Source organism: Anguilla anguilla, chromosome 5 (assembly GCF_013347855.1).
Source record: "Anguilla anguilla isolate fAngAng1 chromosome 5, fAngAng1.pri, whole genome shotgun sequence".
Taxonomy (NCBI): Eukaryota; Metazoa; Chordata; class Actinopteri; order Anguilliformes; family Anguillidae; genus Anguilla; species Anguilla anguilla.
The window spans coordinates 26,677,154-26,701,853 of record NC_049205.1 but is presented as its reverse complement, the minus strand read 5'-3'; the positions used below and the strand labels follow the sequence as shown (position 1 = coordinate 26,701,853).

Here is a 24,700-nt window from a genome sequence, read left to right as displayed (position 1 = left end):
GACTTGTCTGCACAGATTCGATTGCCGCAATAAAGGTATGTATATTTAGTGAAAGTTTTTAATTAAATGCGTTTATACGACCACTATGTTTATCAATCCTCATTATCAAGCGAGCGAGCTAGCTAACATATTTGGTTCACTATAGCAAGCTAGCTGGCTAGCAAGCCTTTATGAAGTGGCAGCGAGCACATAAGCAGCGTAGGATCTACATTTCTCGAGGACATCGCTGTATTCTCAAATAAATAACCAGCCAAAATAAAATGGTGATTGAATGCATCACACATTTGTTTTTTTTTATCTAAGATAATGATATTAGCTACTATATGATGCTGTGTCAATAGCCAACGCGTTATTGCAAGCGAGTGTGTCATCTAGTCACGCGTCATCGTAGCAAGCTAACCAGACAGTAAAAACGCCGATAAAACACTTCTAACGTGGATCATTTTAAGCCATGTTTTCTAGCTTTGTCGTGATAACATGAGAGAAGGATTGCTTTTGGAGAAGTGAATCAACCAACAGTTAGTGCGGGTAACCTGCACGAAAGCGCATTGTAGTTTTTTTCACCACCGAATTCTTATGGACAAGCCTCACGTTACGTATTTCATCCAATCAATTTAGTTTCATCTAACGTTACACTTGACACTCATTAGCTCCACTAGATGAAGTGTTACTCTTTGAGATCATGTAGTAGGAATAAAATAAGAAAATATAGTTCATTTAACTTACTGAGAATAAATAAGAAATAATGAGGCTATGTCAACAGCTAATGCGTTATTGCAAGTGAGTGTGTGTCATCTAGTCACGCGTCAGAGTGCATTGTAGTTTTTTTCACCGCCAAATTCTTATGGACAGGGAAGCTCGCTAGATAAAGTCTTACTCTTTGAGACCATGTAGTAGGAATAAAATAAGAAAATATCATTCATTTACTGAGAATAGATACTAAGAAATAATAATAACAAATTAATAACAACAATAATAATGTTCATAAAAATACATGTTTGAAACTGGAAAACTGATTTTTTTTCAATTAATTTTTTTATAAATGGCTGGAAAAGAAAGGAGTAAAAGCAACGTGTGGAGTTATTTTGAATTCACACCACTTGAAGATGGTGTTAATATATATTTAATTTAATATCATCTTTTACATTTTTTTATCTATCAAAAAGTTCTTTGTGTGTTTATTTTTATTTATTTGTTTGCTTATAAGTTAAATGTTCTCAAATATAGAAACTTTGATAAAATATAAGTTTTTTAAAATTGATTTGAAAATGTTGCACTTTTTGACAAAATATAGGTAATTGGTGGGCTGGGACTCTCCAAAATCGGGATCGGCATCGGACCCAAAAATCTGACATCGGTCGGGCTCTAATAATTTTTGTGATGCATGCAACAGTGATGATGTTAGAGTTGGAACATTTCCAAAATGTGGTGGATGGTTAAATTGTTTTCATGTCGTCCCATCCCCATACATAAAAATGTACGACAGTATAGAAATACATACTGGAGTTACTTATTACACATTTAGGTACTGTACCGCATTGTGTGACAATGTTTTTGCGTTTGTTTAATCTGATATCAATGTTTCATCTTAAACCTTCATAATATGCTTTATAATGGACCAAAATACAAAAACAATTTTTTTTTTCATTTTTGGATATGTTTCTGGACCCCTAGATATTTTAGACCACTGTACTGACGGAAAGCTTGTAATTCCCACTTGAACATGATGCAACAGTGAGTTTCTTGGTTCAAAACAGTTGATTTGTAGTGAAATATGTGAATATGTTGCGTTTTACAGCAATGCATAATTTAGACATTTTGGATAGATTCAGAGACGCTGGGTACACTGCTTAGTTTTTGCTTCATAGCTTTAGTAGTTTTACATATACACCCTTAGATTTTATGAACAAGTTTTTGATCCAGGACATGTATAGTTTAACCTGCTGTATATATGCATTCTGATTAGTATTTCAGTGCAAATTCATTTTAGATTTTTTGCCTAGACAATTGCATTTGTGGCACTTTATTTCTTCCTAAATTATGTATGTCATAATCTAAGTGAGTATTGTAAATGGTACAAATGTCTTGCTTAATTTATGCATTTTTTTTTCTGCAAGTCTCTGTGATGCTCACATCTGGAGTTATAAAGCTTTAAATAGGGTACCCCCTAACATAGTTAAATTGACTAGCTAGCTTTAAAAAGAATATCAGTGTAGTAGTGACTAGCATATACAACTCAGTAGAACGTATGCAATTAATAGCACAGTATGCAATTAATGGTGTAAGTTGACTTGTTACTACAATTACACTTAGAGTAGTGACTAGCATCTAAAATAATGGACAGTTTGTCATTCTTACCAGTTTAAATTTGAAGTACAATAAAAACAATTACAAAATTAAAAAGAATTATGGACCACGTACTGTGAAGAGAGAGAGAAAGGAGAAAAGAGGGGAAGGGGGAAGGGAAAAAGAGGGGAAATGGGAGAGAAAGAAATTCTAGGGGGCTTGGGGGCATGTCCCCCTATGATATTTTTTTTCAGAAATCACTCTGAAATGGTTCATTCTTATTTTTAATACTCTGAGAGTAGAACATTACTTGATTCAACTGTTGCAATACCAAGGATGGATGCATTTTGCCAGCCTTAAAATAAAATTTGTAAGTGATTGAAGGCCTTGATTGATCACTTATAACATTAAGAAAATGAACAGACAGGCCTGGAATGATAAAACTTATAAAAAGTAATTGAACTTCCAAAAAGTATCCATTGTGCTTGACATAGCTAGCTAGTTAATGTTAGCCAACTAATTTTAGCTTACTTAATATAACCATAAAAACGAATAAAAATAAACATGAAATAATAAACAACTGCAGCTGTCTCCATTAGGGGTGCATCGATCGTGAATTTTTATGGCCAATTAAAAAATAAAAATAATACAATTTCAAAAGCAACAGGTAATGAAGAAAGCATAATATTGTGTATTTACTGTATAGGTTACCAATACATTCAATTTATTAACATTATATTGTTGTCGTAGCCACAAAACACATCTGACTACTAAGTGTAAATGCGATGTGGTTAACTTTTATTCGAATACAATCTAGATAAGTCCAATGAAACAATCAAGTGTAAATGGGGCCTTTTTGTTTGCAGTTTGGTGTCTTGAATAATTTGAGTAAAAAAGAGCTTTATTCACAAACATTATGGTTAAACTATCCTGAGGCATCATGAATACAGTCAAAATGCCAGATGAGGGAATATGCCATCATAGAAGATTAAGTGCAATTAAAAAAAAATCTCAATCAGTACAGTGACTTCAACAATAGAAATTAAACAGGAGCCAGTTCCATTGTGGGAGTATGTTCAGGTTTTCAGTTTTCTGATTACGGCACTGGGCATGAATGGGGACAGGTGCTGCTGCCAGTCATGGCTGTTCATCAGCACTGTTATGTCTTCTCTTACCACCAGCTGTGGGATTTTGACTCCTGTCATTGCTGCCATGGACTACTCCAGTAATATCAGCCAAGGTATTTCCTCTGGCCCTCCTGAAGCACTGTTTAGACCAAAACACCACTCTGGATCGAATGCCACAACACTAACTATTTCTTGTTCTGGCCAATACAGGTGTCCGTCAACTCACCTCTCTCAAACACTGTAGTTGGTGAAGAAGTGGTGCAGGTAGCTGATGACTGCATTGTTGCCATTGCTGGATGCCATCCCCTCATGAACCAAGTAGTTGAACCCCTCACAGCAAACAGCAAATTCCACACTTTCCAGGAATCAATAAGTACATTGAGACTGGCAGAAGGGGGTCGGATAGAAAGTTGTAAGGAAGATCTTAAAAAAAAAAAAAAAAAAAAAAAAAATAAATCGGCTAGGCGTTTGTCACAAAAAATATTGGCAAAAGTCACAGAGCAGTCACTCCAATGTTAAAAATTACGCAAAACTGAAAGTGGCAGAAACCAGACTGTTTTAAACATTAATTTGTTATGTGAAATTTCAGATCTCATATCCAGCAGTGGGAAAAGATTGATAGAACATGTGCAACGGACAGTTGCCACTTGGAAGAAATAAGAGTGAAATTAATTGATTGAATTCATTTAATCGCTTTGGTTCATTGCAAGAGGAGTACATGCTTTTTTTTTCCCATTAACAGAATTTTTTCTGAAACCGAGCATGCTTAAATTGCATTACTAAATAATAGAACAGGGTTACGTCCAGTTAAATTTATTTAAAGTTTTATTTTGGTACAACATGCTGAACATTGCAAGGCTTGAGTCTTCGATGGAGTGCCTATTATCACTGACAAAATTACTGTAATGGTTAAAGGGGAGCACAGCATCAACACTGTTAACAGTGTTGATTGAAAACTGATTGAAACAACTGACAAAAGTATGGTAATCTTGGTCCGTACGCATTTCAGAACCTGTGTACATTGTCACACTTTGTTTTTCCGAGCATTTGGCAATATAATTACAGGCCAGTTCAGATCAAAAATTCATGATGTGATGAGCTGCAGCTGGCTACTCTCTGCAGAAGAGTCTCAAAACTCATAGTTTGCAACATTCTAAAACTGACCTGTTCACATCAAAGCAAGATGAGACATTTGAAGATGGTATCTGTACCATAGCAACGTTTACCTCCGCTTAATGGTTTACAGTTTCTTGTTTGTTGGTTGCAATACTCATTTGACAGATATCTTAAGGCTGCTGCATACTTTCCGCGTTCCGCGTCCGCGGACAGCTGCGGACTTGTGCCAATAGCGCGGATGCGCACGCGGTTCCATTCATACTACAATTGAGGGTCCGCGTCGGTCTGGCCTTCCACGCATGCGCAATCTACACTCCATTCCAGTTCCATTACCACAGAGTGAATGTGTAAGTGAATGCGATGATAAGAAAATTTTCGGTTATGCTGACCTAAAAAGCTTATACTCTCACCTACTGAATAAATGAATTGTCAATCAAGACAAACTGTACTAAGAAGGGTGACAACGCCGTAAACAACAGGTGTGGTATTACGCACAGCTATTTTGGAAGGTACCCAGGCATCACCAATACGCATGTATTTCACAACCGGATTGTCCAAGACAATATATGACCACTCGGTCTCAAAAGGGACATCTCTACGCGTAAAACCAATGGGAAGGTTGTATATTTATTCAATATTTAGTCCCAGATATTGACTGTAGAATGACATGGTATCATTTTTAAAAACTTTTTCTCGTTTATTTCGTTATTCAGTGAGCAGCGTTTTCACTGCCGTATTGGCATATCTTAGGGCTATTGACGGGTTTATCTTGTTGCTATGAAGGAATACGATTTTTGAGTGGTGAAAGAATATTTTTATAAATACTCATATATACAATATAAATGTGGGTAACGGCGGATCTCCTCGCACAACCTCTCTTCAAAACAAGCATCCATTTTATTATCTGGAGCATGCGCAGTCGGCGCGCTTACTATGCGTACAGTCTGGGCTGCACGCGGACATCCGCATAGCGGTCCGCATGGACCCTCACGGACATGGGCAGATGACGACATTTACGTCACGCGGACCAAAGCGGACCCTCGCGGGGACGCGGAAAGTATGAATTAGCCTTTAGTCAATGTTGCAAAAATGGATGAAAGTTGTACCAATAGTGAAATGCTTGCTGTAGCAGCTGCACTTCTACTAAAAGCAAGGCTTCATAAATGTAAGAGTTAATGATCCTGACCTTAGACCGGGCTATGGTAGGCCTGGTGTATGGAGCTTGCACACAGATATGCAAGGACCTGAATTTACCATTGTTTAAAAAGTTCAAAGACAAAATGTTGCAAAGATTGTTGGCTTGCTTAGCTAGTTGTGGTAGCCTATGGAGCTGGCCTATTTATTTTGTTTGAGTATGTTAAACTTGTGTCATAAAGAAACCGCTACTCCTCGAACAAGGAGGTCCTCGCTCTCCTCAGTCAAAAACTCCACCATCACTGTGTTTACACTGTACTGCTCCCTGATTGGTATGTAACTATATAGTGCTGATGTACATTTTGTTCTAAAACTCTCCACCTGCGATTAGACTCGATGAATCTCCTCCAGTGGCTGTGCGCCTGTGTGGCCGCATGATCTGGGTGCCGGATCTGTCCTGCTTGACCCCTGTTGCATTGCGTGTGCGTCAGCCTATCAGAAACGAGTAAAGGAATGATTTAGAAAGCCATTTTTTCATGGTTATTTATGAAAGTACATGATGTGGCTAAACCAATAGCATTTATTTTTAATAGGTTATTATATGTTTTGGTTGTGTAGGGAGCGCAATGCTTAAAAACAGCTCTGAAGCTAGCTGGAATATTGGCTAACACAAAGATTTAAAAAATGATGAGTAAGATTTATCTATTGTTAACTAGTTAGCTATTTAACTAGGCAACTAGGTTGCTAGTTAGCAACTGGATATCTATTTTTGATAGCTTGGCTACCAATAGCTTGTCAGGTGTTTTGATTGCAAACTAGCTAGCTGGGAATTGAAAACTTGTTGGCTAACGATTGCTAACTAGCTAGGTTGGATAATTTTCCAATAGCATTAGGTAGCTGGCTTGTGTTATAGCATCTGTATTTGCAGTGATGCTGCTTGATGTAGGTTGTTGTTCTGGATGAGGCACATAACTATTTCATCAAGCATTTCTTCTCTCTTCTATGCATGCTAATTCAATTTCAGCGCACAAAGGTCACATTAGATTTACAACACAGATAAAAAGAAATGCTCCTCTATCTTCTTTGTACCTACTGCTACAGTGTTTTAACTGCTTATGTTTGTATTGTTTACCTCCAGAGCAAAATTAAGGCTGCAATACACCCTGCCTTCCTTCTTGCAAGTTGAACATGCCCTCCTAAAAAGAGACCTAGGTCCTTGTAGGTGGTCTTGCAATCTCAGTCATATCCCTGGGGACAGACAGCCCTGAGGCAGCAAGCTGGAGATGCTCTTGCTCTTGCTTCTTCAGCTTGGCACATTTCACTTCACAACCTCTTGGAGTTTGGCACTTGTATATACCTAGAATATAATGTATATGTGTGTATATGTTTGTGTGGGTATATAGGTACATGCACAGGCTGTCACAGATTAAAGGGAAAAACCAACAAAGTGTCTTAGTATAAGGTGTTGGGCCACCACGAGCCACCAGAACAGCTTCAATGCACCTTGGCATAGATTCTGCAAGTCTCTGGAACTCTACTGGGGACCATTCTTCCAAAAGATATTCCCTCATTTGGTATTTTCATGGTGGTGGTGGCGAGCACTCTAACACGTCGGTCGAAAATCTCCCATAGGTGTTCAATTTAGTTGATCTGGTGACTGTGAAGGCTATAGCATATGATTCACATCATTTTCATACTCCTCAAACCATTCAGTGACCCCTTGTGCCCTGTGGATGGGGGCATTGTCATCCTGAAAGAGAGGATGAAATCACTCCCATCAGGATAGAAATCTTAGAATAAAGTTGATCACTCAGAATAACTTTGTATTGAATCGCAGTGACCCTTCCCTCTAAGGGGACAAGCGGACCCAAACCATGCCAGGAAAATGACCTCCACAGCATAAGCATCACCAGACCCCCTTACTGTAGGGTACAATCATTCAGCCCTGTACCATTCTCTTGGTGTACGCCACACATGCACTCGCCCATTTGTCAAGAATATGATGAAGGATGACTCATAACCATATCACTTTTTTTCCATGTCTCTGTAGACCAGTGTCTATGGGTTTTGCACCACTGTTGTTGGCAGACTTCTTGCTGACAGATCACATCCTGCATTGACATTCACCTGAGGAACAGTTGCTCTTCTGTTTTTCCTTGCGTATCACACTAATGCACAAGCATGTACTTTTGACCACAATTTCTGACCCTGTTCATTGTTGCCTTTCCCATAGATTTTAATTCAGATGGTACTTCAGTCACTGTTCTTATTGAAACACCAGCCAGTTGAGCAGTCTTTGTGACTGAAGCTCCTGTCATATGTTCCCCAATAATGAACCCTCTTTCACTTTTCAAGTCACTTTGATCCAAAATTGAGGTCACCTGGGCCTGCTCAGTATTTTTATACATGGCACAGAACATGATAGGATCTTAATTGTTTAATTGTATCATGCAGTACACCTGTGTGGACACATCTGCATTCATTAGGTTTCTCTACTCATTCATTCAGGGTTTTCCTTTAACTTGTCACCCGTGATGATTTTTATATATATAGGGAAGGCAGGTATGCCATCCAGCCAAGTTACTCCTTGGCGGGGCATGTACAGTACTGTGCAAAAGTCTTAGGCACCCTAGATTTTTAAATATAATATATATAGTATATGTTTGGTCTTAGATGTTTTTTTTTTTTTCTGCATTCGTGTGTCAGTAGAAAAGAGCTAATTTGAGATTTTCAACTGAATTTTCCAAAAAATGAAATTTTACAGATACATTTTTGTATTTTGTTAAAGTAATATTTTAAGTAATAGACTACTTTTCAGATAAAAACTTGATTAGGGGTCTCTGGGATTACCTGGAGAGCCAGAAGCAAGCGAAACAGCCAAAATCTACAGAAGAACTGTGGCAGCTGTTCTCCAAAATGCTTGGAACAACCTACCAGCCGATTTTCTTATAAAACCGCCGGACAGTGTACCTAACAGAATTGATGTAGTTTTAATGGCGAAGGGTGGTCACACCAAACATTGATTTTATTTACTTTTGCACAGTACTGTATATATATAATATATATATACACACACACACACACACACATATAAAATATATAATTTTAAAAATGTACTGTCTTGGACCCCTTTTAATCTGTCAAGCACCTTGTGCATTGGCTTGGAAGGTGCTATAGAAAGGTATTATTAAAAATGATTAACTTTTATGTATGTGTATAATTACATCCATGATGATATAATTATCCAATCAGTACCACTACATTGGCTTCAGCATTGTTTGTAATGAATGGCCCTGTATATCATCAAGCTGGAGATAATGCTTTTTTTCTGCTCACATTTGTCAAGTGGGGCATTGGGTACCTGACCATACTGTTTGAAATGCTGGTGGAGTTGATTCCAGGAGTTAGTATCCATTCTTTGTAAAAAAATATTTTGAATCATTATTTTGGTATTAAATAGAACCTTGTTCAGACTATATTTACCCTTCTTAAAATCAAACAACAATAAAAAATCTTTCACAATCTATTCCATTATTTAGCCCACATTCTGATTGTGCGTGCAGTCAGCTTGGCTGGTTTACTGGTTAGCAGTAAATATTAGCTGCACAGCTGTTCTTTGATTTTAGCCATTACAGTTACTGTCTTTAGTGAGCCAACTAAAAATTAAGGAACAGCGAATTAGTAGAATGGGGTTCATCTTCAGGAATGCAATTCCGATATTAACTCGATTTTGGCAGGATTGTGATTTTGTAGTGCTTCTCGCCTCTCCTCTGAAATGGTTGAGGTTGAGACATGAGTCTTAAGCCCTCCTTGCATCACATTTGGCTGTGTACAAACTAGCGTGGAAGCTAAAATATATGATGTGCCAGTCCAGTGTTTCTATCAGGCCTATCGTTAAGGCTTTATAACTGTTTATTATCCAAATTGGGGTTGCTCCTCCATATAGTGAATGAACATTAGCTCACATTAGCATTGTGCAGTAACGAATATGGGTTAAAGATTGTGAGAGAGATATGACAAGGATTCAAACTAACTATTGACATGCCCAGCGATTGTTGTTGAAATCTGGCACATTTATAATGTACACTGTCCCTGTTAAACATAAATACAAATACCTTTGGTTTGGGTAGGTTAAAACATGTTACCCCAGCCTCTTTTTTGCCGTTTTCAAAGCAACATTCTATCTCTTTGCGTGTGTCTTGTTCACTAAAATCCAGTTAATACTTTTCCATTATTTGCATTTCACTATTTATTAGACGCTTTGGCCAGAGAAATTAGTAGACTACATTCATACAGTGATTTACAGTAACAAACAATTTAGCTAACATCACTGACCTTTATTGTTTCTACCACTATTTTATCAATTTTGGAATTAGATTTAGTCTGACTCCATTAACTTCAAATCCTGTAAAGAGAAGATGTATGTGAATACGGGTTCACGTATACGTGCATTGACTGCTCTGGAAAAGGGAAAAAAACTGTTTATTATTACACAATATGGCCGTTGGCAATAACCGAGGATAGGCAGTTTCAATGATGAAAAAGGCAAACACTTTATTTTACAAAGCAAGACAAAAGACCGCTATGAAAAGAAAAGACATACAAACTAACAAACTAGGACAAAGAAAAGGGAGTGAGTATTGATGAATGCCCAAATATTCTGTACAGCAAAGACTATGGTACCAGGAGAACTGTTAAGCAGATTCTCCTTGAATGTTTCTTTGGACTTCCCTTAAAGGAGTAACATGGTGGTTTTCACACTTTCTCGGTTTTATGTGCTGCTTGCACAAGAGGCATTGAAGAAACACGATGAGTAAAGTATTACATATGTCCGTTCTTTATTTTTGGAGAAATATGCGTTTTAAATTTATCGTCCTATTTTCAACCGGTTGAGAATGTTATTGACTTAGTGTGTCACAAGTACAGTAACCGCGCCCCTTTCCACGCCCCGTAAAGAAATCTGACTGGACACACCATCCTGCTACAAGTGTGCTGTGAAGTTTAGGTAGCAAACAACAAGGCTGAATCCTTCTGACGTAATTTCCTTCTGACGCTCAGATCGCCTAGTTTCTCACTGTGGCCAAGCGGAATCGATAACGTTTCAGAAAATATATAAATTTAAAAGGTTCAATTCAATCTTCTACTTTTGCCGTTTATTGAGGGTGTGAAAGGAAATTTTGGTGCCGCTGACTATAATCAAATGTTTTTCAGATTTACCGTTTGATTGAGCAAGTATCATTCGAAGTACATTTTTATGGATTAGTGCTGTCCGATTGTGCTAGCTGCTTCACATTAACCTTGTACAGCAATCAGTAAAGGCTAACAGCACAGCACCACTTAAATATTGTCACTTCTATCACCACTGTAATTAACCTAAAAAAAAAGGCGACAAACCACCTTTTCTGTGAGAAATGTATTGTCGAGCTCACACGCATACACTGCTGGCGACATTCTAAAGCTCCGTTTTAGTCTTTCCTACTGTCAGTCGGATTGCTGTGATAGCTCATTCTAAATCAAATTTGGGGACCCATGGATAACTCGTGACCCGTAGTTTGTGTCGCTGGCTTACAGGCAAGACAATGCAAATATTTGACTAACGTTAGGTTCACTTATTAAAGTGCCTTTTAAGGACTATTAGACTATCTCTGGTTGGTTACATTCATTTATAGTTAGCTAACATTAGTTAGCTATGTAGTTTGCTTTCATAATGTAATGTTATCGATAACGTTAGCTAGCTAGTTTGGTTTCATAAGGACGTTATAGTTGTGGTTTTATCGTAACTTGGTTAGCTTGCTAGCAAAAATTATTATTGGATACAAGTCAACGTCCTTAGCTATCGATACTTGATATGCTAAGTTAGCTAGCTTGTGAAAATTCAGTCTCCCAAGATGAGCGCAAATCATGGAGGTAGCTATGGTAACGGGGCACGGTCTGTCAATCATAGCTAACTGACAGTTCTCATTACCACACCCAGACAGTTCGGGTGAACTGTTATAGTGGGAAATTTAGGCTTAGAAAAATACGTTTTAAAATACATTTAAATGAATGAATAATAAAAAAATTATGCACATTTGTTTTGTTGTTGCCTAAAGACAACTGGCAAGTGTCACATTCAACCACCATGTTACTCCTTTAAATGCAATCCTGAGCCTTCCACATTACACACTTTCTTTTGTATTCCCAAATAAGGTCTGGACAGAAACACCCTCCACACCACCAAGAGACCCCCACCCACTACTACTTTCCTCAAGGGAGCATACTCCCCCTTACCTGTAGACACAGGGGAACCATTAAAAATCTAGTGACAGTTATAAGATACTTTGTACGATGGAACGTGACCTTATGCTTTTATCTGTCTCTAAGATACTTTTCTATGGAGGATCGAGGTGGTGGTCTTTCTATAATTCAAACACTTATGTAGTCAATACATACCTGGGATAAACCTCCCTATACCAACTAATAAGAGCTCAGTGTGCCTGTATGCACATACAGTATCCCCTGCATTACAAATTATATTATTCACAGTCCACCACATTTATCACATTATTCTCAGTAACTTACATGCACATACATATAACGCTGTCAACAGTCCATAATGTGGGTAATGTTCAACCAGGTTCCTGTCTAAACCCAGCGGTGCCCGTGGGTGCTTTTACAAATCCATTAGAAAACTGCGCGTACCAATCAGATTGCAGAAAGGTTGTCAAAATGTTTTGTTTCATGCACTCTATTAAGAGAATCAGGTTTCAGGAGAACTGAATTGTATTGATAAGCCTGTGTGATCACTGCAGTGTTTAATGATTGTATTCTTTTATCAATTTGGAAGTCTTTAGATAAGCGTGTGCCCTTCTCAGTCTGGCAACTTGCCTGTAAAGCCATTGTATGAATTTGGCTTGATATGACAGCTGTTTAGGGGAGATGTGTAAACACAAGCAGGAGAACCAGACATTTGCCTGAGTTCCAGGACCGCATCTCACATTATTTTTTTTCCTCCTAGGTGAAGTTGCAGGAAGCAATTGAGTATGAGGACCTACAGGGTAGGACTGTGCAGAAGATGGTCACCCTAAACTTGAAGAGATCTGACAGGTAGGAGGCTCATGTTCTTTCAATGGTAGTTTTTTCTTTGTTAAATGATTCATCTCGTCTACATCATAAAGTCTGAAATAATACATATTGCAACTGGCATTTCAGAAGAAAATACAATTTACCCAAAACATCGACTGTTAGGTCCTGCGTCAAAGAGTGTTTTTTCAAAATGCCAAACAAAAAAACGTGAATGACACACTACTTGGGAAAACTTAAAATTGTGTGTTATTTTTAAATTATCATAAATATAGCTGCAAGCAGCAGTTTCCAAGTCCGAGCTGTAGTTTTTTGTTGGAATTTCCATTGTTATTTTTTCCCCTCAATTTTTAAGTGTTGATGACTAAGTAAGGCACACATAGTTTATTACGCTTTTGTCCAAAGCAACATGCTATAACTGCCTACCGAAGGTCATTGGAGCAATTACAATACACAGGTCCCAGAAGGCACAGTACTCATTTTGTAACCGTTATTCATAGCCATGAACTCATTAAGCCCAGTTCACACAGTAAACATTACTCTCTGTCCTAACCTATGCTAAGTCAAACTAGGAGGCATGACAAGCTACAACATCAAGATAATGATACACGGTACAATATAAGTGCCTGTCCAAACCGAACCTGGATACTTGTGGACCCAAATAGCCTCAATCTAAGTTGGTAAACGGTTAATATTTTGAAAGCTGCTTATAATTTTATACATACAGTACTGTGCAGAAGTCTTAGGCACCTGTAAAAAAAATGCTGTACAGCTAAGATGCTTTCAAAAATAATGAAATGAAAGGTTATAAATATCGAAAAAATGATATAAAGAGCAGTAAATAGTTAAAAACTAAATAAAATCAATGTTTGGTGTGACCACCCTTAGCCTTGAAAACTACATCAATTCTCTTATAAAACTGCCGGACAGTGTACCTAAGAAAATCGGCTGGTAGGTTGTTCCAAGCATTTTGGAGAACTTGCCACAGTTCTTCTGCAGATTCTTCTACTTGCTTCTGGTTCTCCAGGTAATCCCAGAGTCCCTTGATCAAGTTTTTATCTGAAAAGTAGTCTATTACTTAAAATATTACTTTATTTGACAAAATACAAAAATGTATCTGTAAAATTTCATTTTTTGGAAAATTCATGTTTGGAAAACTCATATTTGCTATTTTCTACTGACACACTAATGCAGAAAACAAAAAAATAAACATCTAAGACCAAATACATACTATATATTATATTTAAAAATGTAGGGTGCCTAAGACTTTTGCACATGTATGTTAACATAGTTGATAAGATTTTTTTGTATGTGACTGAGGTATATCTGTACTAATTAGGCTAGCCATGCTCCCAACATGGCCATGCAATGTTAGATGAGTCGGTGTGGTTGAGATCTTTATTGAAGCAGTGTTTAACTCTGTTTTGTTATTGACCATTACATTGCATAAAATCACTTGGCTGGCAATTTGTCATTTGTCCTGCTTTCTAGTTCTCGGAGTTACAAGAATGCTAGGAAGCTCACATTTACTTGTTCTCCCCCTCCACCTCCAGTTGCAACCGTTGTTCGTTAGCCCTAACAATGGACAAGCTAGGTAGTTAGTCTACCGTGTGATGACTGTCTAGCTATAGAAAGTAGTGTTATATTGATTTACCCTTAGAATATGACTTCAGAATCCTACTCATACATATTTAATTATTTGCTGACTTGATAGCATGCACATTTGCCGTTGAAAGCTTGGATTTGAGTGTACAACTGCAAACACTTGTCAATGCAGCTTAGTGTTCGGCTTGGCAGGTATATCAAATAAGAGCCCCAGAATAAACATTTAGGTATTTATTCAGGTGCATTCTGTTGCAGCAGTCCTGATTCCTGGAGCATAGGTGTGCCATTTGTTTAATGCTATGGGACCCACTGCAAATTTATGGTGCAGTGGCTTATGGAATATACAGTATACTGAAAACATTACAACTTCTGTAGTTGATGGTGTAGGTGCTTATATTGTGTTAACCTGTATAATTGAAGTTTATCTGTGTCCTGCCAGGTACTTTCACGGGCCTGTGCCCTTGCAGTCCCAAAATTATACCACCAGCCAGGACATCATCAACTCTGTTAGCTACATTCAGCATGAGATGGCCAGCTACAAGCCCTGTCTGACTCAGGTGAGGTGATCTACTGTCCAGCTATAATTCCCATTAAACTAGTTACAGATCCACCTTAGGTCTGTGGAACCCCCCTCAATTAACACAAGCAGAGTAATCTGACACAAGCATTTCCTTGTTTTATTTACCTGCCTGCCCCATAGGTTATTTCCAGCAATTCAGCCAGCTCTGCCATTGTAGACCTTTCCCCCGGCGGTGTCCTTATGCAGGCAGGGGCACAGCAAGCCATAAACCGTAAGTCTTCCTTTTTCTTCTAAAGCATTCTTTATACTTCACAAAAAGGGGCAACATAGCTCAGGAGGAGCGGTTGTCTGGCAGTCGGAGTTTTGCCGGTTCGATCCCCCACCCTGGGCATGTCGAAGTGTCCCTGAGCAAGATACCTAACCCCTAATTGCTCCCAATGAGCTGATTGCTACCTTGCATGGCAGCCTTTCACTGTTGGTATGTGTGTGTGTGTGTGTGTGTGTGTGAATGGGTGAATGAGAGGCATCAATTGTAAAGCGCTTTGGATAAAAGCGCTATATAAATGCAGTCCATTTACCATTTACCAAAAGAAGCTAATGCCACTGGGTTTTGTGGTGTATGGTGAGCTGGTTATATTGGATTAAATTTGATGACATTTTGATAACATAACTTGTTGCCCAATCGAGATGCAGCTAGTTTGTAGCCTAAAATCAGAGTATCAGCCAAAATTACAACTTCAAAACATAGCTCCAAGCAGCAATGCGGGGCCCTACGAACATGTTCAAGCCGGGTAAATACTAGGCGAAGGAGAAAAGAATCCAAGCGGCATAAAAAAAACAAGGAAATTACAGCCATTTGAAATTTTGGCAGGAAGCTAATGCTAATGCTAATATAACACTATAAACCTCATCTTCTCATGAACGCTTTACCTGATTCCGTCACCATCGCACATGTGCACTCTTGGGTATTCTCTCCATCAAGGGCAATAAGGACAAGTCGTTTCGTAAAAAATTGCGTGCTTTGTGGCGTGACAAAGTTAGCTCTTTATTCTAATGCACATTCATCGAAGTAATGTTTCTCATGAACCGGAAGTTGGATTGTCTCACGCACGGGTATGTAGATTGTCCAAAATCCTGAAATGTATGCCGCTTGGACTCTTTTCTCCTTCGCCTAGTGTTTACCCGGCTTGGACATGTTCGTAGGGCCCCGCATTGCTGCTAGCAGCTATATTTATTATTACTATTATTATTATTATTATTATTATTAGGGGTCCAAGCAGCGAAGCTGGTGGAACCCTATTGTATCTGTTAGGATTATTAGGGGTCCAAGCAGCGAAGCTGGTGGAACCCTATTGTTTTTGTTCAGATTATTAGGGGTCCAAGCAGCGAAGCTGGTGGAACCCTATTGTATCTGTTTGGATTATTATTATTAGGGGTCCAAGCAGCGAAGCTGGTGGAACCCTATTGTATCTGTTAGGATTATTCTTATTATTATTTTTCTCCGCTAAAAGTGTCTGAGGCTCAGAAACCATAAGTCCTGGAGCAACCAAATTTGGCAGGTGGGTTCCTATGGCCCCCCACTACTCAGGCACTAAAAAGCACGTACGTCAGCCAGATGGTGGCGCTATAACAAAGGGTAACGCGCAAAAGCCCATAACTCCCACACCATAAGTTAGATGAACACAAAACTTCATCGACCTATGCATCTGAACATGCTCTACAACTTTGCCATTGGCCCCACCTTTGTCCGCCATATTGTTTGCCCGCCATTTAGACTTTTTAGTTGGGGCGTGGCAGTTTTCTCCGCTAAAATGTCTGAGGCTCAGCAACCATAAGTTGTAGACCAACCAAATTTGGTAGGTGGGTTCCTATGGCACCCCACTACCCAGGCACTAAAAAACACCTATGTCGGCCAGATGGTGGCGCTATAACAAAGGGTCATAGTTTAAAAGGTCATAACTCCCACACCGTAAGTCAGATCAACACAAAACTTCATCGACTGATGCATCTGAATGTGCTCTACAACTTTCCTATTGGGAGCACCTATGTCCGCCATATGGTTTGCACACCATTTGGACTTTTTCATTAGGTGGGGTGCGGAAAAGCTGGAGCTCCAAATCCAAACGATTACGACATCGAGTAAACTTCTTTACGGCAAGCGACAACCATGGCGACGCAAGTAATCCGACACCATAGGGTCTAGTTTTTATCAGTGAAAGGACGGTCTGACAGTGCCACCTAGCGTGCATGCTAGGATTGGCTACCAAAAGTAAAAGCTTTCTGAGAGGATGAATCATTACTTTTCTTTGGCATGGATCCATTTGAAGACAGTATCGGGTGAGTTTGTTAAGTCTTTAAATCTGTCATTATGCTGAGAAACAGCTAAACCATTTTATTGATAGGTTCTGAGTTTCTGTGCAAACGCGCGAAAACACGCTGGTATTATGAAACAATGACGGTAGCCTAATACATATATAGTCCGCTTCGTTCCGTTGCTACCATAACATAACGACCTACAGCTGCAGTTTCTCGCTGCAATTACTAATATTGAATATAAACAAAAGACGCATTTTACGCTGTAGTCTGCCAATGTCTAAATAAATAATACGGTCCATTTGAAGACAACATCGGGTGAGTTCGTTTAGTCTTTAAATCCGTCATTGTGCTGAGAGATCGTATTCTCAATTTAATCTCTAAATTGACTGTAAGCTTAGGGTTGTAACTAGGTAGTTGTTCCATAGGTGACTTAGTCTTAACTCGTCTTAACTATTGCTTGAATGTTCTCATATAGACTGCATTGTTGCTGTTCTTGTTTGTGTTAGCGTTAATCAGTTTAACCTACTGGGTCCAAGTTGAACTATGTGGTTGTTTCCTGCACTTGGAACGGTATTTCTCTCTAGGGTTTTCGGCACACTTATTCCTGGTTATGGTTATACATTTTGTTGTACGTCGCTCTGGATAAGAGCATCTGCCAAATGCCTGTAATGTAATGTAATGTAATGCAATATTCCGTAGCAACAAGATAAACCCGACATTAGCCCTAAAATATGCCAATACAGCAGTGAAAACGCTGCTCACTGAATAACGAAATAAATGAGACAAAGTTTTTTTTTAATTATGCCATGTCATTCTACATTCAATATCTGGGACTAACCATTGAATACATATACAATCTTACCATTGGTTTTACGCGTAGAGATGTCCCTTTTGCGACTGAGTGGTCATATATTGTCTTGGACAATCCGTTTGCGCAATATACGCGCATCTGTCACTCCTGGCTCGGCTATCTTCAATAATAGCTGTGCGTAATACCACACCTGTTGCCTACGTCGTTGTCGCTCTTTTTAGGGCAACTTGGCTTCATTGACAACTCATTTATTGCGTAGGTGAGAGTATAAGCTTTCTAACGATGTATAACATGTCTGATTTTGCTTTTGGAATAGCGTTTTATAGGTCAGCGTAACCGAACATTTTCTCATCTGCCAATAAATAAATAAAACGATAGGCTGCTCTGCGCGTCGGTCGCGACTTGATATCTCGTCTTTTGTTTCGTTTTTTCTCAATGTCGTATTTATTATTTTAAATGTGTATTTATGTGTTATTATTCTATTTGTCTCTGAGGCGCTCTGAAATGTGCATTCTCTGCTAAGCTGAGCCAAGCCGTGGATTGGTATACGTTTGTGTGTGATGTAGTGTTGCACGGTACACCGAAACTTCAGCACTTTTTCGGTACTTAAAAAAAAAAGAAAAAAAAAGAAACGGTTCGGCATTAGAATTTTCCGACGTTCCGTAGTTTTGCGTCAAATGTAAAAGCCAGGGAAAAGTGTCTCCCGCATTACCGATTGAGAGGATGAAAAGTGTAATTTGTCAGAATCTTCGCTAGATGGCAGTAGCAACTAAGGCTGCCAAGTGAGGTGACTTGCGCTTGTGTACTCAGCTCTTTGATACAGCACAAGCTTTGACTCAGTTCACTTCAGTAGCAATAGGTGTTCCAATTTGGAAATATTTTATTATAGATAGATAATCTTTTTAGTGCAATTTGGCTTGATTGACAATTAATTTATTCAGTAGGTGAGAGTATAAGCTTTCTAACGATGTATAACATGTCTAATTCTGCTTTTGGAATAGCGTTTTATAGGTCAGCGTAACCGAAAATTTTCTTATGCTATTAGAATTTTCCGACGTTCGGTAGTTTTGTGTCAAATGTAAACGCCAGGCAACTGTCTCCCGCATTACTGATTGAGAGGACAATATCGGGTGAGTTCGTTTACTCTTTAAATCCATCATTATGCTGAGAGAAATCGTATTCTCAATTTAATCTCTAAATTGACTGTAAGGTTAGGGTTGTAACTAGTTAGCTGTTTCGTAGGTGACTTAGTTAATGATGCAAGATAAAATTTTGGCTGTTCAAGCCAAATTCCAGGATTGGGGTCGTAAAGATCAGAAGGCTTGAAAACACAGCTGAAAAGACAATTGTCTCGCAATCTGGAGATTGCCCTGGGACAGTCTCGCGACCTTTTTGCCCCGCCGGCACTTGTGGCCTGCAGGAGCGTGGATGGGCAGATGGAACAAGGACAGTGTCTGTTTTCATGTCATAAAATCACCCACAGGCACCGTTGGGTAAGACAGGAACCTGGTTGACCATTACCCACATTATGGACTGTTGAAAGAGTTATATGTATGTGCATGTAAATTACTAGGAATAGTGTGATAAATGTGGTGGACTGTGAATAATATTTGTAATGCAGGGGATACTGTATGTTATACAGACAGGCACACTGAGCCGTTATAAGTTGGTACAGTTGAGGCCAAAAGTTTACATTTACCTTGGCTAAAGATATTCAAACTCAGTTTTTCACAACTCCGCACATTTCATGTTATCATACATTGCTTTTAGAAAATCAATTAGGGCATCTACTTTGTTCACATCAGAAGTCATTTTAAAACAATCAATTAGAGAGAGATTTATTTAAGCTTTAATTCACTAGATCAGGATTTCAGTGGGTCAAAAGTTTACATACACCAAGTTGACTGTCTCTTTAAACAGTCTGGAAGATTTCAGAAAATTATGTAATGACTTTTTAGAAGCTTCTGATTGGGCAATTGTCATAATTAGGAGTTAATTGGCACCTATGGCTGTATTTAAGGGCCTACCTTTAGAGCCACTACCTCTTTGCCCTTGATACCATGGGCAAATTCAAGCATCTCAGCCAAGAACTCAGAAAACAATAGTGGACCTCCACAAGTCTGGTTCCACGTGCCATGAGCATCTGTACAAACAATAGTATACAAATATGAAAATCTTGGGACCACACAGGCACTGCATCAATCAGGAAGGAGGCACAAATTAACTCCCAGGGCTGAACAAACTTTGGTCCGAAAGGTTCAACTGAACCCCAAGACAACAATAAAGGAACTGGTGAAGGAGATGGAGGTATCAGATACCAAAGTATCTACATCCACCATTAAGAGAATCCTACATCGCCATGGCCTGAAAGCCTGTCGCGCAAGGAAGAAGCCTCTACTCCAAGACTAGCATAAAAAAGCCAGAATGAAGTTTGAAGGTGATCACCAGGATGAAGACCTAGCCTTTTGTAGGAGTGTTCTCTGGTCAGGTCAGATGAAACAAAAATTTGACAGTTTGGCCATAATAATCAGCACTATATATGGAGGAAAAAGGGTGAGGCTTTTATTCTGAATAACACCATCCCAACTGTGAAGCATGGGGGTGGCAGAATCATGTTGTGGGGGTGTTTTGCTGGAAAAGGTGCACTGGTGCACTTCAGAAAATAGATAATAATGAGGCATAATGAGGAAGGAGGATTATCTAGAAATACTGAAGCAACACCTCAAGACATCAGCTAGAAAGTTAAAACTTGGACGCAACTGGGTCTTCCAGCAGGACAAAGATCCTACGCATACCTCAAAGTTGTAACAAAATGGCTTAAAGACAACAAAGTGAAAGTATTTGAGTGGCCATCACAAAGCCCTGACCTGAATCCCATAGAAAATGTCTGGACTGAACTGAAAAAGCATGTTCGAGCAAGGAGGCCCACAAACCTGACTGAGATACACCAGTTCTGTCAGGAGGAATGGGCAAAAAGTATCATGAGAAGCTACCACAGAAGGGTACCCCAAGCATTTGATTCAAGTTACGCAATTAAAAGACAATGCCACCAATGCTAAGTGTATGTAAACTTTTGACCCACTGAAAATCTGATATAGTACAGAAAAGATGAATCTCTTTCTTAGCCATTACTTTTAAATGATCTCTTATGGAAATAAAGTACATAACCTAACTGAATCAACACAAGAAATGTATGGTAACATAAAATTTGTGGAGTTGTGAAAAATTTAGTTTGAATGTCTTTAGCCTAGATGTATGTTGTAGTGAGGTTTACTCAAATGAATAGAGTTTCAACAACCAATCAGAATTCAAGATGTCAGTAGAGCCCAACTTATTGAAATAACACAGACACGACAACGCTTTAGAAATAAAGAATATACATTTATTGGTTATAATAAAGATTTGGTAACAGGCCAATTGAAAACAATAATTTTTATAATATTACAAATAAGGTTATATGAGGAAATTGTAATTTTGCGATGGCTAAACATAGTGGTTGTCGGTACTACCATTTAACAAAGGTTAGTTTGTGCTATTTGTTAGTGACACGCTACTCTATGTTACTTGGTTAATTCGTTATATCAGTCTCATGAAAACAAAGTTTAACAACGTAAACCTACAAGGTCAGGGAATTTGCTATTCCCGACCAACATACGCACAACAAACAAAACACAACAACAAACAGCAGTAAAATAACTTAAACAGGTATTTCCAATTTTATTCAATACTAGAATTTTTATTGTCGGTGGCAATTAAAATGCGTTTCAACACTTAACAGTGATAAAAAGGGAGACCAGTCCTTAATTCTGTTAGGTGATGCACGTTCAGCTCGTCAGCTGGTCCCAGGGGTCCGTGGCAGGTGCGCAGAGACTTGGGAAACTACTTCTGTGAAGTTGGGCTCCGGATGACGCATGTGCACAAATCTTCCACTTGGTCCTGGCCACAAGGGAGTTACGAAAGAAAAGTATGCAGATATGTGTTCCTCAAACAGCTGTAGATGGGAAATAAACCAGTTTGGTTTATTTCACGGACGGTGGCAGGCCAACTCAGGCAGGTCTCCAGCGAGGTGCGTGTTAGGAAGCGCAGCAAAGCAATGTCCTTAAGGAGATACGTGTCTGGTTGATTAGGCAATGCCTTCTCAGAATAAGGTTTTTGATGACTATTAGGCTCAAAAGTCACTGACACGATGGAACCCCACTCGTGATCTCTGTAATGTGAGGTCATAATTTTGGCCTCACAAACATTTGATTGGCTTGTGCTATTGGAGCGGTCAATGAAATATGGATAGACAGACCATTGTTAATGTTTAAGCTTGTTAAATTGGGTTCCCCATTCCTACAAAAAGGGGGGTGTTCCTTGCCCCAAGCAGATGCTTAATTGATCATGCAGAGAGTTTATTACAGGGTCACAAAAGGAAGGGGACAGGCACATACTTCCTTGGTTGACCAAGAAATTTAATGATGAACATGACTCAGTCCCGTGGTCTGGGAGCCAGAGGCCCCAAAGTTCCTGTGTATAGTAATACATTGTTACAATGTAAACTTTTGGCCTCAACGGTATAGGGAGGTTTATCCCAGGTAGATATTGCCTACATAAGTGTTTGGATTATAGAAAGACCACCATCTTGGGCCTCCATAGAAAAGTATCTAATAGACAGATAAAATCATACGGTCATGTTCCATTGTCCAAAAGTATCTTATTACTATCACTAGATTTTTAATGGTTCCCCTGTGTCTACAGGGGAGGGGGAGTATGCTCCCTGGAGGAGAGTGGGGGGGGCAGTCTCTTCGTGGTGTGGAAGGTGTTCCTGTCCAGACCTTATTTGGGCATACAAAGGGAAGTGTGTAAAGTGGAAGGCTTGCTCAAGATTGCATTTAAGGGAAGTCCAAAGAAACATTCAAGGAGAATCTGCTTAACAATTCTCCTGGTACCACCGTCGAAGGTGAATCTGCTTGTCAGTTCTCCTGGTACCATAGTCTTCTCATATGAGTATTTTATCATTTGTGCAGGCATCATTCATCTCTGTGTGTTCCTTTCATTTGCCTTTGACTGGTCCTCGCAGAGATGCACACTCTGGTCAGCGTTTATGCAACCCATGTATGTTAGATGCACTGAAAAGGGAAAACAGTTGACATTAACCAAGGAGGCAGTTTCAATGATGCTGAATGGTAAATATTGCATAAACAAAACAAGAGAAATAAAGACAGCTATTCTATAAGAAAAGACACACAATGTATTAGCCTTATATATGGTTTAGGGTGTTAGATTTTGGTGTTTTTCAGTAATGGGTCTTATTTAAAGTATCAAAGTTTTAATCTGTTTAAGTCCCCACACTCATCCTGTTTCCGTCTGGGTGTTGAGTACCCCTTTTCAAATGCAAGCCCTCCCCCGAGACCTAGGTGCTGAGAGCCATTGGAAAAGCAACCCTGGGTGAATAGAAATTATAATATGTGAAGAGTCACAGATGGCCAGGGACAGGAACCAGGGAAGGAGTGAATTATCACATTGATGTAGCCTTTCCTCCTGGCCCGACACCATTTGTTTAGAGATTGTACTTAGGCTGGGCCATCTCTCAATGATAGTTGTGTTAGACTGGAGACGCTCGTGAGACCACGCATACCTGTAACCACGCATTAAAGAGCTAAACTTTCTTTCACCATTGAATTTGATTAAGACTCTTTCTTTCCTGAATGCAACTGGAAGCAACAAGCAGCGAACAGAATTTTGATTAAAGAAGAGAAAATGCGACCCCCTTCAAAAGGGGTTTCTAAAGGGACAACACCTCAGCTGAAGGGTCAAAATAAGGAAAAACAACAAAAGTGCATTGATGGCCAAGCATTAGTTTGTATTTGAATTTAATGGAGACTTTGACACTTGAAAAATTTCTGAAGGTGCTCTACAACAACTATTGATTGTGTTTTGTTTTTCTATGTTTAAATTATATTAAATGCATGTAAATGGAATTTTTCACTTATATGAAGTAACTCCATGATATCAAAATGAAATAAGGCAATTCAAATGCATTCGGAATGAAAAGGAAACACCTGAAAATAACAAGTATTCACCCCTTTGTATTAACAACAATTGTATTCCATTTTCTTAAATTCTAAATTATATGTTAAGGAGGTCCACCTTTCAAGGGCTAAACAAATGGAGCCAAATTCTTGAGATCCTATTTCAGCCTACAAGAGATCTGCATTTAGGGAAAAGATTCAATTTCCAACAGGACAATGACTCAAAACACATGATAAAAGCTACGAAGCGCAGATTTAAAAGCAATTGGAAAAACTGGGATGACCTGAAAATTGCCATTCATTGAGGTTCTTCATCTACATTACATTACATTACCGGCATTTAGCAGACGCTCTTATCCAGAGCAACTTAGACAACTTTTACATAGCATTTTACATTGTATCCATTTATACAGCTGGATATATACTGAAGCAATTTCGGTTAAGTACCTTGCTCAAGGGTACAACGGCAGTGTCCTTCAAGGGGTATCGAACCTGCGACCTTTCGGTTACAAGCCCAGTTCCTTACCCACTGTGCTACACTCCTCCGTCCACATCATCTAATGTGAGCAAGTCAAAGCAAATTTTGCCTTTCATTTTTTCCAAAAAAAGTTTTTGCATCATTTTTGGATTTGTGTTCATGCAGAATATATTTCAATGCATTAAAATGGTATGGTGTGACAGGCTAAAATGCGATACTGTTCAAGGGAGT

The 24,700-nt window shown here is 38.9% G+C and overlaps 1 protein-coding gene across 3 annotated transcripts in view; it reads left to right on the top strand.

Moving 5' to 3' along the window:
• gtf2h1 (general transcription factor IIH, polypeptide 1) overlaps positions 1 to 24,700 on the top strand; it is a 100,906-nt gene that overhangs the window by 52,562 nt on the left and 23,644 nt on the right. For all 3 annotated transcript variants that reach the window (XR_004765146.1, XM_035417128.1, XM_035417129.1), the window contains exons 10-12: positions 12,661 to 12,749; positions 14,770 to 14,887; positions 15,031 to 15,121. Coding sequence is in view for 2 of the 3 variants with exons in the window: in XM_035417128.1 (XP_035273019.1) it covers positions 12,661 to 12,749; positions 14,770 to 14,887; positions 15,031 to 15,121 (298 nt within the window). In the remaining variant the exon portion in view is untranslated. The remainder of the gene's footprint in view (positions 1 to 12,660; positions 12,750 to 14,769; positions 14,888 to 15,030; positions 15,122 to 24,700) is intronic.